The following is a 16,003-nucleotide window of genomic DNA, read 5'->3' as shown; positions in this document are numbered from 1 at the left end:
TTCCCGTCACTTCCAATGATAACTAGGGGCAATCCAGTTGTTACTTCAAACTAGGTTCCCAGTTTATGGCTTGAGAATTCTTGGGCTACTGGGCTCTACTCCCTAGAGCACAAAAGGACTCATCAATGGTCACAACTCCCTAAGGAAGGGCTTTAAAATATTCCCCTTTCCTTTTCCTTCAACTGTTCTGCTCAGTATCAAGGCAACCTTTTCTGAACTCCCTTGGGGCTCGTGGTGTGGAGTGTGCAGCTTATATCACATTAAACTCAAGGGTGAGACCCTTGGGCTCTCAGCCTAATGTGAGGAGATTCTTCTATTAGACTCCCCACCTTGGACAGGCCCTGGACTTTCACTTCTCTCCCTCTTGCCCTATGTGGTTGATGAACTGAAGCCCACAGGTTCAATATTAGCAAAAGCCCTCATGTCATAAGTAGCTTTGGTGCTCCAATATTCCAATCTTGTTAAATATCTGGTTACCAGCTTTCACCTAATAATTGGCCTGAGCATTCCCCAGGCTTTTAAGCATTTCAGTGTTTTTCAGAGGATATTCTTATATTTTACCTAAAGTTGCTATTTTCAGAGGGAAGATTAACTGAATAGATTAGTCCACCATTACCCCCCCAAAAAGAAAATCCAGTTGTAATGATAAAATAGGCCCAGCATAATTCCTCCTCACTGACCTCTGACCACATCCTCTGACACTGACCCAGGCAATAATGTCACAGATAAATACCAGATGGCCCGTGTACCAGGCGACACCCTCACAAATCACAGCCACCACTCAGTGTGTAACTGTTATCCAGTAACAACTCCACACAGTGACATCGTACATAAATGTCACCCCTCAGTGTTCTGGGAGATAACCCAGAACTATATTGCTCAACAAGCCTATGTTGGGCACCTGCCATGTGCTAAGTACTGGAGTTACAGCAGAAAATAAGACAAGGTTTCTGCCCTCATGGAATTTACCGTCTGGTAGGGGCAGTGGACAATGAACATGTAGCAAATAAATAATTTCAAAGAGTGTAAAGTTCTATGAAGAAAATAAAAGAGGGTAATGAGTCAGAGTGGACAGTACTACTTTAGATGGGATATCTGGGAAGACCTCTCTGAGGAGGTGGCATTTCAGCTGAAACCCGAAGGTTGAGAAGGAGCCAGCTATCGGAAGAACTTGGGGTGACGCGTACTAGGCAGGGAACTAGAAGTGCAAAGGCGCTGAGGCAGGAGCGTCACGCTCGAGGAACAGCAAGGAGGCTAGTTTTGCTGGAGAGGAGTGACCTAGGAGGCAAGTGATGGGAGGAGGGGAGAGTGGGGGAGTGAGGTTAGAGAGGGAAGCAGGAGCCAGATCATACAGAGTCTTCTCTTGGCGGGCCGTGGGAAGGAGTTTGATTTTTAAGAATAAATGGAAACCCAAAGGGTGCCAAGTCATTTATGGTCTGAGAAGATCGCTATGATCAATGTTAACCAATCAGAACTGTCATGTGTAAAGATAAGGCCTGGCTCCCCGCAGTGCCACCATCCCAGCTGTAGGGAGAGAGGCTCCTCTTTCAGGAAACTTCCTTCCAAGCTCACAGGTGACACACCTCTCTCCAAGCCCGAGAGAAACATACTTTCTGATTGGACAAATCCAGGGGCATGTTTCTAGCCTTCTTTAGGTCGAATCGGGCGGAGCCCGCTGTGACTGATTACAAGCTCTCCCTCTCTTCCAATCAGACCGCTATTCGGGAGTGTGCTTGCGTCCCATTCCCCTGGTGAGATGAGTGAGTCCTGTGATTGGCTCTCCTTGTATGAGTGACAGCAGACGCATCTTATGGGCGCAAAGACGCGGCTGCGCTGCCCGGCACTGTCCGGCGCTTGAGGGTTGTGCAGGAGGAACCCGGAGCTGTCAGGGCGGGCGTCCTGCTCGGTGCCCGCCACCCCGCGCGCCGCCCGCGCTATGGCCGCCCCGCCGCAGCTGCGGGCTCTGCTCCTTGCGATCAACGCACTGTTGCGCAAGCGCCGCTACCACGCAGCGTTGTCCATGCTTAAGGGCTTCCGGAACGGGGCTGTGTAAGTCGGGCGGTGGGGCGGGGCAGGGGCTGAGGGATCGATCTGATGGGGTCGGAGAAGCGGGTTCCAGGGCCGGCGCCGCCGCGCTGTGCGCCCCTGAGCAGTCTTAGTGTGTCCCTAGGTCTCTCGGTGTCCAGTATCGGCGCAGTGGGCGCTGGATTTTGGGTTCCGAGCGCCTTCTGAGCCGGGGCTCCCACTACGCTGTTTCTGGGTCTTCCGTGCTTTGCAACCTGGACCTCTTGCCTTGACTGCCTCCCATGCAGCCCCTGTCTCCCTTCATTTGGGCCCAGTTTCCCCTCTCCCGCCGCTGTGTGCCCTTGGGTCTAATGGGAAAGCTGGACTCTGGCCTCTAGCCAGCCGGCGGCCCTGCCTCTCTGTGCTCCCTCCATTAAGCTGCGCGTGGGCTTTCATCCCGCTTCTCAGTTCTCTTTTGTAAGTCCTTTCTGGCACAGGGGACTCCTGATAAGCCTCAGTCGTGATGTAAATGAAGCTGCAAATATTTGCTGAGCAAATTGAAGACCTGCAGAAGAGGTCTTGGGGTCATTTCCCCTGGCTGGTGCCAGGACGGGAGCTCAGCCTCCTTTAAACTTCATGCATAACAGCTTTCATTTATTGAGAGCCTACTGTGCCAGAACTGGGGACGCATCAGAGAACAAACGGAAGATCTGCCTGCTGTTGAAGCTGGCATTTTAGTGGTAGCATGGCATGGTTGTGTGGATGTGACCACCTTGGTTTGACTCCTGGTGCCCCTTACCTGCGTGATCTTGAGCAAGTCTTTTAGCCTCTCTAAGCCTCAATTTCTATAAAATGGGGCTGATAATAGTACTTATACTGTCGGAGGCTTGAGTCAGTATGTGTGAAATGCTTAGCACAGTGCCTGGTATGTATATAACTGTTGGCTGCTGTAATTATTGTTCTATTCACATGGATGTCTGACTGGCTCACTCCTTCACCTTGTTCAGGCCTCTGATTGTCACCTCCTCAATGAAGCCATCCCTGAACTTCCCACCTCCTTCCCTACTGAATTTTTCTCCATAATACTTACCACCATCTGACACTAAGTAGTTCACTTATGTGTCCTGTTTTTCTACTGTCTTTCTCACTGGAAAGTGAGCTTCATGGTGATGTCAAAAAGCTTGGCTCTCTGTGCACCAATGCCAAACAGAAACAGAGACAGAGATTTGGAGGAAAAGAAGAAGCTTTATTCTTTGCCAGGCAAATGGGAAACACAGCCGGCTAGCACCTCAAGAACTGTGCTCCCCGTCTCTGGGGAATAGGGCAAGGTTACATAGCCGGGACTGGTGGTCTGGTAGGTGATAAGGCTCAAAGTAATTAAGGTCTTGCATTTATCTTCTTCTTGCATTATTTCCAAACAGTCACAGCTGGCCTCAGGCAGCCTGGTAATTGGGTCTGTTTGGTAATTGGGTCTGTTGGCCTCTGGGTTGTTGGCCTGCAACCTTCTTTCTGAAATGCAGACATTACAAGGGTTGATTTGCTACAAGGGAGCGCAGGGAGTATAAATACCGGGTGGATAATGTAATTCACACGGGATCAGAGAGTGTTAGGGGCAGGGTGTAATTCACACAGAGTAAGGGAGTGATAGGTACAGGATGTGATTCACATAGTGTCAGAGAATGTTAGAGGTTAGCTTTGTGAAGGACAAATCTAGTTACAGACATTACAGATTAGTAGCAGTTAAAATAAAACTAGGATTGATTAACTCTTTCAGGCCTGTTTATGCTGTTTCCCCAGGCTGTTCATTGTTACTTTATTTTCCTTGTCTATCAGAAAAGTCTAATTTCTATTTTTGCTGCAACAATGGGGACAGAAAGTTTAATCTATTTTGTTCCTTGCTATATTCCTAGTCCCTGGTACATAGTAGGCCCTCAAATATTTACTGAATGAATGAATGTGCAAGGTAGGAATTGCCATTGTCCCCATTTTCTGGATGAGAAGACTGTGGCTCAGAGAGGAAGATTCATTGCTCATGGTCAAGTCACTTAGTCAGGGTCGGAGCCAGGATTCAAACCCAAGGATACCTGATCTCAATGCCAGGCTCTTGGCTTCCATGGGCGCCCAGAGTCAGGAAGAAGGTGGTTCCCCCTGGGTCTGGCCAGATCATATCAGTCATGCTTTGGTGAGACCAGGGTGGGGTGGGCCCTGAGATGATATCAGTGGGCCCAGGCCCATCTGTAAGGACCTGGAGTCAAAGTGGGGAGACTGATGTTTAAATTACCATGGCAATACCAGATGATCAGGAGTGCTTTACAGAGGAGGTGATGGTGCCGTTTTGAAGGCTGAGCTGGAATTTGCTGGGGATGATAAGGGCATCTCAGGCAGAGGGAATGGTTTGAACAAAGGCCTGGAGGTGGAAAAGAATGTGCTGTTTGTCTTGGATGACTGAGAACTGAGACGTATGAACTGTGTGAAATGTAACTCATTTTGATGCTCCACTCCTAAATATATCAATGTGCATCTCTGAAAATAAGAGTATTTTCCTATATGGCTAGATGATCATGATTACATTTAATAAATTAATCATAATCCTATAATGTTGACTGCTGTCCAGTTGATAGACAAATTGTTCCAGCTGTCCCCCAGATGTCCTCTATAGCAAGTTTGTCTAGACCAGGATCTTCCAGGATATCACACTGTACCTGCATATCCTTTAAATCCTTTTTAATCTGGGCCATCCCATTTTTCAAGATGCAGAGTGATCCTGTGAGTGGTACTAAGTGGCTCCCACCTGAGTTTGAGGAGTTTGGGTAGGGGGCCAAGCAGATGTAGGGAGTTGGGGGCATTGTTCTGCTTGTGTCTGTGGTATAAGGAAGGACCCTTCTAGCCCTGGCCAGCTGGAGGAGGCTGCGGGTCTCTTTATTCAGGGGAAGGAGACATGACTTTGGAGGAGGTGGGGCAGAGAGCTTGCTGGGACCAGGATGAGGGCCCTGCCCACAGCTAGGCATTGTGAAAATAAGCCATTCAGCGTGGCCACCACTTCAGTAACACTGCTGTCACTTGATCACATTTTTTATTTGACTTATTTTTTGAAAATTAGGTAGCATATTCACAAAAGGCATAAAAAGTTAGAACTTTTTAGAAGTTTACACACCTTGCTCTAACCAAGCATAGAGCACGTATAGAGCCACCTCGTTCTTGTACAGCTGTGCGGTATTCATTCCACTGACTGCTGGGTCCATTATTTGTTTACCCAGTACCCCCTGTGGATGGACACATGTTTGCTCCCAGTCTTCTGCTGTTTCAAGCAAGCCTCACAGATACTCATATGAAAACAATATGGGACTCATGACAGTTGTCTCAAGGAGGCTGCCAAAGATTTTTAGACCTTGTAGTCTGGTAAGATTGGGGCCAGACGGCGGGAGAACTTGGTGGGGTGAGGGGAAGTCCAATAAAGAAGAAAAAGAAAGGCAGAGACACTAATATTGGTTGAATTAGGAACTTTTACATGTGCTATGTCCTTAACCGCCAGAAGCAACTCTGAAATGGAGAATACTTTTAACTGATGGCAGAAGGGAGGCTCAGAGATGTTAAATGATTTATCCAAGTGTATACAGCACAACAGGGCAGGGCTTTGGCACCAAATATTATTTCCTTTGTACTACCCACTTTGGTTTGTTTTTTTTTTTTTGGCCACACCGCGTGGCATGCGGGATCTTAGTCCCCCCACCAGGGATCAAACCCGCACTGCCTGCATTGGAAGTGCGGAGTCTTAACCACTGGACTGCCAGGGAAGTCCCTGTACTATCCACTTTGAACCCAGATCTAACTTGAAAGCCAGCATTATTTTTTCCCTCTCCAAATGATGTCAGGATTAGGGAGGGGGAGGGGGCACAGGGAGTCAGAAAGAAACTATGATTCAGTGGTGCTGTAGTAACTGTTTTCTTTTGTTTCTACAGCTATGGAGCCAAAGTCCGGGCCCCTCACGCACTGGTCATGACCTTTCTCTTCCGGAGTGGCAGGTACCCATCACCTCTGCACACCCTTCAAACTGGGAGAGAATGTGGTCACCCCTCAGTGCCAGGACTGTTGCAGTAGCTTCCTAGCTGGGTCTAACCTGCCTGCACCACCACCTCCTAAAGCACAAGTCTGATTCTATTAACCCATTTCGAAAATTCCCCTGGCTCCTCGCTGTCCTCCAGAGAAGCCCAGCTTCCAGGTGTGGCCTTCAAGGACCTCTGCAGCCTGACCTCAGGGACATCCCCCCTACTCCCCCACGTCCACCCTGGGGTGCTCTTGGCACCAAGACTCACTGCCATTCATTCATGTGCCGCATGTGGTTCTACCTCCTTACGTTTCTCACGCAGTACCCCCCGCCAGGAATGCCCTTTCCTCTTCCACCCCACCTTTATTTCCTTCCTAGTAACCCATACCAGTTCTCTGAGGATGACTTTTTCAGGAAAACTGTTCATGACCTACCTTCTGCCCTTGTTCAGACTTCCTGGCCTTCCTCTGATCTCCTATAACTTCCCTCAAGAAACTTCTCAGAAATCACTTTGTGGTCTAGTTTTTAATGTATGTAGCCTCATCTGGAGCTTATAAGAATCACACATGGGGGACTTCCCTAGTGGCTCAGTGGTTAAGAATCCGCCTTCCAATGTAGAGGATGCAGGTTCAGTCTCTGGTCAGGGAACTAGATCCCACGTGCATGCCGCAACTAAGAGTTTGCATGCCACAACTAAGGAGGCTGCAGGCTGCAACTAAGGAGCACACGTGCCACAACTAAGGAGCCAGTGAGCTGCAACTAAGGAGCCTGCGGGCCACAACTAAGGAGCACACATGCTGCAACTAAGGAGCCCGCCTGCCACAGCTAAGACCTGGCACAACCAGAACAACAAAAAAAAAGAATCACACATGGACACCCTACTACTCAATTCCAGCTTGCAAGATTTTTTTCTACTTTTTTTTTTTTTTGGCCGTGCTGCACAGCATGCAGGATTTTAGTTCCCCCACCAGGGATCAAACCTGTGTCCCCTGCAGTGGAAGCATGGAGTCTTAACCACTGGACCACCAGGGAAGTCCCTGTAAGGGACTTTCTTTATGTATTTTTCCTATTTATTTATTTATTTATATTTATTTATAATTTTTGGCTGTGTTGGGTCTTCGTTGCTGCACACAGGCTTTCTCTAGTTGCGGCGAGTGGGAGCTACTCTTCGTTGCAGCGTGCGCGCTTCTCATCCAGTGGCTTTTCTTGTTGCAGGGTACAGGCTCTAGAGCGGGCAGGCTTCAGTGGATACAGCACGTGGGCTCAGTAGCTGTGGCTCATGGGCTCTAGAGCACAGGCTTAGTAGTTGTGGCGCACAGGCTTAGTTGCTCGACGGCATGTGGGATCTTCCCCGACCAGGGCTCGAACCTGTGTCCCCTGCATTGACAGGCGGATTCTTAACCACTGCGTCACCAGGGAAGCCCTGTATTTTTCCTTTTTTTTTTTTTTTTTTTGCAGTACGCGGGCCTCTCACCGTTGTGGCCTCTCCCACCACAGAGCACAGGCTCTGGACGTGCAGGCTCAGCGGCCATGGCTCACGGGGCCCAGCCGCTCTGCGGCATGTGGGATCTTCCCGGACCGGGGCACGAACCCGTGTCCTCTGCGTCGGCAGGTGGACTCTCAACCACTGCACCACCAGGGAAGCCCTGTATTTTTCCTTTTTTAAATTTATTTTTGTTTTAGTTTTTGTCCTCTGAATCATTTTTTTTGAATCATTTTTTTAATTGAACTCATTCATTCAGTAAATATTTATTGACCATGTGCCAGACACTCAAAGATTATTATTATTCTTTTAATGAATTTATTTATTTTTATTTATTTATTTTTGGCCCCACTGCGTGTGGGCTTTCTCTAGCTGCGGCAAGCAGGGGCTACTCTTCGTTGCGGTGCACAGGCTTCTCATTGCGATGGCTTCTTTTGTGGTGGAGCGCAGGCTCTAGGGTGCCCAGGCTTCAGTAGTTTTGGCATGCTGGCTCAGTAGTTGTGGCTCGCGGTCTCTAGAGCACAGATTTGGTAGTTGTGGCACACGGGCTTAGTTGCTCCGCAGCATGTGGGATCTTCCTGGACCAGGGCTGGAACCCATGTCCCCTGCATTGGCAGGCAAATTCTCAACCACTGTGCCACCAGGGAAGCCCCCAGACACTGTTTTTAGGTGCTGGGGATACAGCGGTGAAAAAAAACAGAGAATGATCACTTCCCTTGTAAAGCTTGCATTCTAGCAAGGAATAGCAGAAAATAAACATAATAAGGAAAGTATATGGTATGTTAGAAGATTGTATGGGCTGTGGGAAAGAAATATTAGAGCAGGGAAAGAGGGAAAGGGGATCCAGAGTGCTGGAGGAGGGGCAGGCTGCAGAACTAAATAGGGAAGGCCTCAGTGAGAAAATGACATTCGAGTAAAGACTTGAAGGAGATGGAAGAGTTGGCCAAGTGGGTATCAAGGGAAAGAGTGTTTCAGGCCAAGGGAACAGCCAGTGCAAGGGTCCTGAGGTGGGATCATTCCTGGTGAGTTTGAGGAGGCTGCAGCAGAGGGATTGCAGGGGAGAAAACAAAGAAAGGAAGGTCACAGGGGTAACCTAGGCCCATCCTGTCCAGCTTTAGGTCATAGAGAGGAGTTTGGCTTTTCCTTTAAGTGAAACAGGAAATTGTTGTAAGAATTTGTATAGGGAAATGCCACTCTTTGACTTATCTTTTAATAGTGAGAGAGTGAAGAGTTTGCTGCTAGGGGTCAAGGGCAGAAGTAGGTGTAAAGTAGGAGGCTGTGGCAATAATCCAGTTGAGTAACTGGTGGCCCAGACCTTGATGGTGGCAGTGGAGGTGAGGGGTGTTCAGATTCTAGAAACATTTTGAAGGGAGGATTAGTGCCAACACTTGACAAGTAGGAAATCCAGCTTGCCTTAGAACTGTCAGCGCTGGGCCCATGTTCCTATGGGGTGAGAACCACCTGACTCCTGGCTCTCCCCACTCACCTGGCAGACTTCCACAGGTCCCAGAAGACATACTTCAAGGTCCTTCTCCAGCCTTGAGAGTCCTTGCATTTGCCGGCCCTGAACTGATCTCCCAGAATACACTCTGCTCCTCTCCCTGGTTCTCCTCACTGCCCCCTAGTGATTTTTTAAAGATAAATCAAATCATCTGTCCTACTTAAATGTTGGCTTCTCTCAGGATAAAGACAAAACTTAGCATGGCCCCGCCCCTCCCCCACAGCCTTTGCCCCACACATTTTCTGCTCAGGCCTTAATGGTTTCTCTCTGTTCCTGTACTCCCCATTCTCTGTCCCTCCTCAGGACCTTTGCACGTGCTGATCCACCGCCTGGGATGCAACTCCTCTCCCTTCCTGACCTCACTGACTCCTCATTCTTCACACCCCAGGATCATGTCTTGTCAAGGTCAAAGTTTGACCTTTGTGTTGTGATTATTCATTTCATAATTCCCTCTCCCCTTAGATCATAAACCTCATGAGGGCAGCAAGCAGATCTCTTTTTTCTCAGACTTGTATCCCCAGATCCAGCACATAGTACATACTCACTCGCTCATTCATTTCTTCACATCTTCACTCCAAAAAAATATATTTATTGAGCACCTACTATGTGCCAGGCCTTGTACTGGGGGCTGTGGATGAACAAGCCAGATGTAGACATCACTCTCTGGTAGCTTCCACTGGGATGGGGTGGGAGTGGGGGGAGATAATAAGCAAGTATATAAATGTCAGGTGGTGATAAGAGCTATGAAAGAAAAGAAAAGTTGGGTAAGGGAACAAAATACGATGGGCATTCTTTTATGTAGAGTGGTCAGGGAAGACCTTTCGGAGAAGGTGGCGTGGAGTCAAGGCTGGAATCCAGTGAGGGAGCAGCCCCAAGCACATGGAGCGTAGAGGCCCGGGGTTGAATGAGCATCGGCCCATGAGCTCCTTGCCTGGGTCAGTTTTGCGTGCCAGGTGGGTGAGTGCCCTGGGGGCGGCTGGGCTTGCACTCACCGTGGCTCCCTATGTTTGTGCAGCCTCCGGGAGAAGCTGTGGGCTATCCTGCAGGCCACGTACACTCACTCCTGGAACCTGGCCAGCTTTGTGTTCACTTACAAGGGACTCTGCGCCCTGCAGTCCCACCTCCAGGGCGACACCTACCAGGTGCACTCATTCGTGGCTGCCTTCCTTGGGGGCATCCTGGTGTTTGGAAACAACAATAACATCAACAGCCAGGTAAAGGCCCTCTCCTGGATGTGGGTTGGGGAGAGGGGTGGAGGTGAAGCGTGGGACAGGATTCAGGTATAGAGTTGGGGATGGGAGTCAAGGAAGACAAGCTCTTGGTTCCCTTCCATGTACGAGGGTCTGTGGTTCACCAGTCCCTGTGTGACCTTGGGAAGGTCACTTCCCCCTCAGTTTCCCACTCTGTTAACCAGGTGCCTTGTTGGAATTCCATGATTCCCAAAATCAGTGTGTGTGCAGCTCTCTGGGGCAAAGATTTAAAAAAACAAAACAAAACCACAAAACACCACTCTGCAGTGACATGAGAAAAAAACATGACCCTGGAGTAAGATTTTCATAAAACAAAACTTACTACATTCAAAGAATTGTCTCTTATTCTGTAACTTGACCTTTTTTCTGGGTTAAAGTTCTGTTTTTTAATGAGGTGATGAAACTAAATGCTAATCGTTGCTGCTGCTCCTGTTTCAGCATCCTTCTTGGGCAATATGAAAGTTGGCAGTCTTTCCAATTTGCCTTCCTCAAATTTCTTAAATATTCTTTTTTTTTTTTTTTTTGCGGTACGCGGGCCTCTCACTGCTGTGGCCTCTCCCGTTGTGGAGCACAGGCTCCGGACGCGCAGGCTCAGCGGCCGTGGCTCACAGGCCCAGCCGCTCCGCGGCATGTGGGATCTTCCCGGACCGGGGCATGAACCCGTGTCCCCTGCATCGGCAGGTGGACTCTCAACTACTGCGCCACCAGGGAAGCCCTTAAATATTCTTAAATTATAAAAATAATATTTTATTTTCACATTTTAAATAATGCAAACTAAGCACCCCCTATGTGCCTGGCACACTTCTGGGTGCTTAGGATACATCATGATAAAATTAGAAAATAAACTGGAAAGAAAGTTCCTGTCCCCCACCAACTGTCCAGCCACTGTCCAGAGGTAGTCACTTTTTTAAAATTAATTTTTATTGGAGTATAGTTGATTTACAATGTTGTGTTAGTTTCTGCTGCACAGCAAAGTGAGTCAGTTATAGATATACATATAGACAGTCACTTTAACTGTGTATTGTATAGCCTTTCAGAACTTGTCTGTGCTTGTGTCAGTGTACATAGTAGGAGTTTTCCACCAATGAGATCATACTACGTTTTTTTTCATGTAACAGTGTATCTTGGAGGCCTCCCTTGTCAGTCCCTTATCCTTTATAACATCAGTAGAGCCCTCTGCTGATGGGATGGACCAGCCTTGATTTCAGTCTCCTCTGGATGGACATTTAGGGGCTCTTTAGCCTTTGGCCATCACACACACACACTGCAGTCTACATCTTTGTTCAGACATCTTCCTGTACTTATGTTAGTCTGTCCATAAGTTCCTAGACATGGAATTGTGGAATCTAAAGATATGAGCATTTTGTATTTTGGGAAAGTTTCCCCCATTTTGTTTTTTTGATAGAAATTTCACTTGTCTGTGAACTTCCAAAGTCTAGGAATCCTGGACACCCATCTCCTTCCCTCTCCCCTCCTTTCCCTGACCCCTGGCAACAGCTGCTCTGACCTCCATTTCAAAAATATTGTCATTTCAAAAATGTTGTCATTTCAAAAATGTTATATGATAGACATTTCTCCAAAGAAGACATACAGATGGCCAACAGGCACATGAAAAGCTGCTCAAGCTCACTAATTATTAAAGAAATGCAAGTCAAAACTATAGTGAGCTATCACTTCACACCAGTCAGAATGGCCATCATCAAAAAGGCTACAAATAACAGATGCTGGAGAGGGTGTGGAGAAAAGGGAACCTTCCTACACTGTTGGTGGAAATGTAAATTGGTGCAGCCACTATGGAGGTCAGTATGGAGTTTCCTTAAAAAACTAAAAATAGAGTTACCATATGATCCAGCAATCCCACTCCCGGGTATATATCTGGAAAAGACGAAAACTCTAATTAGAAAAGATACATTCACCCCAGTGTTCATAGCAGCACTATTTGTAAGACATGGAAGCAACCTAAATGTCTGTCAACAGATGAATGGATAAAGAAGATGTGGTATCTATATATACAATGGAATATTACTTAGCCATAAAAAAGAATGAAATAATGCCATTTGCAGCAAAATGGATGGACCCAGAGGGTATCATACTAAGTGAAATAAGTCAGACAGAGAAAGGCAAATACCATATGATGTCGCTTATATGTGGAATCTAAAAAAATGATACAAATGAACTTATTTACAAAAGAGAAACAGACTCAGAGACATAGAAAACAAACTTATGGTTGCCAAAGGGGAAGGGATGGGGGAGGCATAAATTAGGAGTTTGGGATTAACAGATACACTGTGTATAAAATAGATAAACAACAAGGGCCTACTGTATAGCACAGGGAACTCTATTCAATATCTTGTAATGACCTTTAATGGAAAAGAATCTGAAAAAGAATATATATACATATATATGTATGTGTGTGTGTATAGCCGAATCACTTTGCTGTACACCTGAGACAAACACAGCATTGTAAATCAACCATACTTCAGTTTACAAAGATGTTATATAAATGGAGTCATTGTAGTAGGTAACCTTTGAGGATTGGCTTTTTTCACTCAGCATCATTTCCTGGCAATTCATCCAAGTTACTGTACGTATTAGCTGTTCATTCCTTTTCGTTGCTGAGTGGTTATGTCATCCACGTTATGGATATACCTGTTGAAGGACATCTGGGTTGTTTCCAGTCTTTGGCTATTAAGCATGCAGCTACTCAGAACATTCTTGTACGTGTTTTTGGTGAACGTAAGTTTTCACTTCTGGGGTAAATACCCAGGAGTGCAATTGCTGGGTCATATGGTCCATACATACTTAGTTTCATAAGAAACTGCTGAAGCATTTCCAGAGTGATTGTACTGTTTTACATTCCTATCAGGAATATATGCGTGATCCAATTTCTTCACATCCTAGCTGGCATGTGGTTTATTACATTTTAAATTTTAGACATTTTGATAGGTATATAGTGCTATCTCACTGTGGTTTTAATTTGCATGTCCCTGATGCCTAGTGAAATTGAACCTTTTTACATGTGCCTGTTTTCCTTCTGTGTAACCTCTTCAGTGAAATAACTGCTTGTGTCTTTTGCCCATTTTCTAACTGGATTGTTTCTTTTTTCACTGTTGAGTTTTGAGAGTTTCTAAAAATATATTCCAGGTACTAGTTTTTGTCAGATATGTGTTTGTAAATATTTTCTCTCAGTCTAGCTTTTCTTTTCTACCTCTTCACATGGGCTTTCACAGTGGAAAAATTCTGAGTTTTGATGAAATCCAGTTTATTAATTTTTTTCTTTTATGGATTGCATTTTTTGTTGTTGAGCTACCTTTTAGTTTCGAGCCATGTAAATATATTCGTTTTTCAGATTTTTTAATGAAAAAGAATAATAAAGCCATAAACAGTCACATTTAAATGCCCGCTACGTAACCGTTTCAAGTCACCCGGCGCGCAGGCGGCGCCCCAGGGTGGCAGAAGGTTCCCGGTGGCTGGGCCCACCTGTAACCCCCACCTCCCTGTCATTTGCTCTCTCAGATCAACATGTACCTGATGTCACGCCTCCTGTTTGCCCTGTGCCGCCTGGGCGTGGGGAAGGGCTACATCCCTGAGCCCAGGTGGGACCCGTTCCCGTTGTTCACCGGGATAATGTGGGGGCTGATGCTATGGCTCTTCGAGTACCACCGGCCCACGCTGCAGCCCTCTCTGCAGTCCTCCATGACCTACCTGTACGAGGACAGCAACGTGTGGCACGACCTCTCGGACTTCCTCATCTACAGCAAGAGGCGCCCCTCCGAGTAACTTGGCCCCAAGGTGCTCATGGAGGCTCCCGCACCCAAGTCACCATCAGCGGGCTCAGCTCGAGGTTGGCTCCGTCAGCGAATCATCCCAGGGGATCTGGCCTTTTCAAGACCCGGGGTCTCAGACTCTAACTTTAATTAGCCCGGGGTTCCATCTGCCTAAGCGAAAGCACTGGTTTTCAGACCCCATTAGGTACTCCTGAATGGTGGAACGAGCCGCCAGATCAGGCTGAGGAGCCTTGGGCGCGGTGACAGCTGTGCTGCTGACTCTGTGAGACCAGGGAAGGTCACACCCCACCCTGGGCCTCAGGGGTCATCGCACTCAGAGGAGGGCACTGAAGTCTCTTTCTGGTGGGTATGTTTTCCGACCCTTCTTCTGGAACAGAGGGCTCCTGGCTGGTGGGCAGTGGGTTGCAAACGCGTTTTTAGAAAATATGCAGTTCCTCATCTTAGGTGTTCTACTGGAGAAGCTCTAGCGTTTCCACTGTCTAATAGAAACACGATGTGAGTCATATACGTGATTGAAATTTTTTTAGTAGCCACATACCAGTGGTTAGGACTCCGAGCTTTCACTGCCGAGGGCACGGGTTCAATCCCTGGTTGGGGAACTAAGATCCCACAAGTCGTGGGGTGTGACCAAAAAAAAAAGTGGGGGGGCAAGAAGCAGGTGAGATTAACCTTAATCATATCTTTTAACCCAGTATTTCTAAAATATTATCATTTTAACATGTAATAAATGTAAAAGTTATGAGATATTTTACATTCTTTTTTCTTGTAGTAAGTCATCAAAATCAGGTGTGTGTTTTACACTTACAGCATTTCTCAGTTTCAACCAACCGCATTTCAAGTGCTTATTAGTAGCCACATGTGGCTAGTGGCTACTGTTTTGGATAGCACAGATATAGGATGCTCTACCCTTGCAGAAAATTCTAGTGGACAGTGCAGATATAGAGCTAGAAGACATGGGTTTGAGTCCCCACTCCACCACTGTGTAACCTTGGGGAAGGTTCTTAACTTCTCAGAGGCTCAGTTTCTAGTAAAGTGAGGATAATCATAGTAATACCTGGTGTCCACATTGGACTTGTGTGACTACAGCGGCTGCTTCTACTAATTACATCCATGTAGTGAGCTCCTACTTCCTCTTGGGTGCTTTGCACTAATTACTTTTAACCCATTCAGAGACCTTGCAGGTATGTATTTGGATCTCCATTTCACAGATGTGGAAACTGAGGATCAGAGAAGAGAAGTAACTTGCCCAAGGTAATACAACTAATAGTATGACAGCCAAACCAGGGTTTGAACCCAGATCTATGCGATTTCAAAGCACATGTTTTTTTCAGTGCCTTACTTTAAATTTAGAAACCTAAACTATGCTATGCAAATGTTAGCTAGTTATAGGGGTGCAAACTCAAATGCCTATAGGGGCCTGGCAAGTGGTATAAATGATAATGTTCTGGGTGCTATGCAGTTGGGAGTGACAGGGATGTGGGGAACTGGAGACTCGTATGCCAGACTGAGTTTTGAAAACCACCAAGCTGGACAGATCAAACAGGTCTCCAGGGAACTTGGTCCATGGACCACCAATTTGAATAGGCATACTTCAATCTCTTTTTATATTTTGAAAATTACGGACTTCCCTGGTGGCACAGTGGTTAAGAATCCGCCTGCCAACGCAGGAGACACGGGTTCGAGCCCTGGTCCGGGAAGATCCCACATGCAGCAGAGCAGCTAAGCCCGTGTGCCACAACTACTGAGCCTGTGCTCTAGAGCCCGTGAGCCACAGCTACCGAGACCGGGCGCCACAACTACTGAAACCCGCATGCCTAGAGCTCATGCTCCACAACAAGAGAAGCCACCGCCATGAGAAGCCCGCGCACCGCAACTAGAGAAAGCCCTCGTGCAGCAATGAAGACCCAACGCAGCCAAAAATTAATTAGTTAA

At 47.0% G+C, this 16,003-nt stretch overlaps 1 protein-coding gene across 2 annotated transcripts; it reads left to right on the top strand.

Annotated features, from left to right (window-relative positions):
* Positions 1-1,834: 1,834 nt before the first annotated feature.
* PXMP4 (peroxisomal membrane protein 4) lies at positions 1,835-14,817 on the top strand. 2 transcript variants are annotated; one of them, XM_033839773.2, is made up of 4 exons: positions 1,837-2,049; positions 5,964-6,026; positions 10,049-10,247; positions 13,800-14,817. In XM_033839773.2, the coding sequence occupies exons 1-4, from the start codon at positions 1,937-1,939 to the stop codon at positions 14,061-14,063; spliced, it is 639 nt and encodes a 212-aa protein (XP_033695664.1). In that variant the 5' UTR covers positions 1,837-1,936; the 3' UTR covers positions 14,064-14,817. The 2 variants fall into 2 exon arrangements, with proteins under 2 accessions (XP_019806402.1, XP_033695664.1); XM_019950843.3 differs by lacking the exon at positions 5,964-6,026 and having other exon boundaries at positions 1,835-2,049.
* Positions 14,818-16,003: the final 1,186 nt, after the last annotated feature.

Source organism: Tursiops truncatus, chromosome 15 (assembly GCF_011762595.2).
Source record: "Tursiops truncatus isolate mTurTru1 chromosome 15, mTurTru1.mat.Y, whole genome shotgun sequence".
Lineage (NCBI taxonomy): Eukaryota > Metazoa > Chordata > Mammalia > Artiodactyla > Delphinidae > Tursiops > Tursiops truncatus.
Note: the sequence above shows the minus strand (reverse complement) of the source record. Positions and strands in the feature narration are given on the sequence as shown.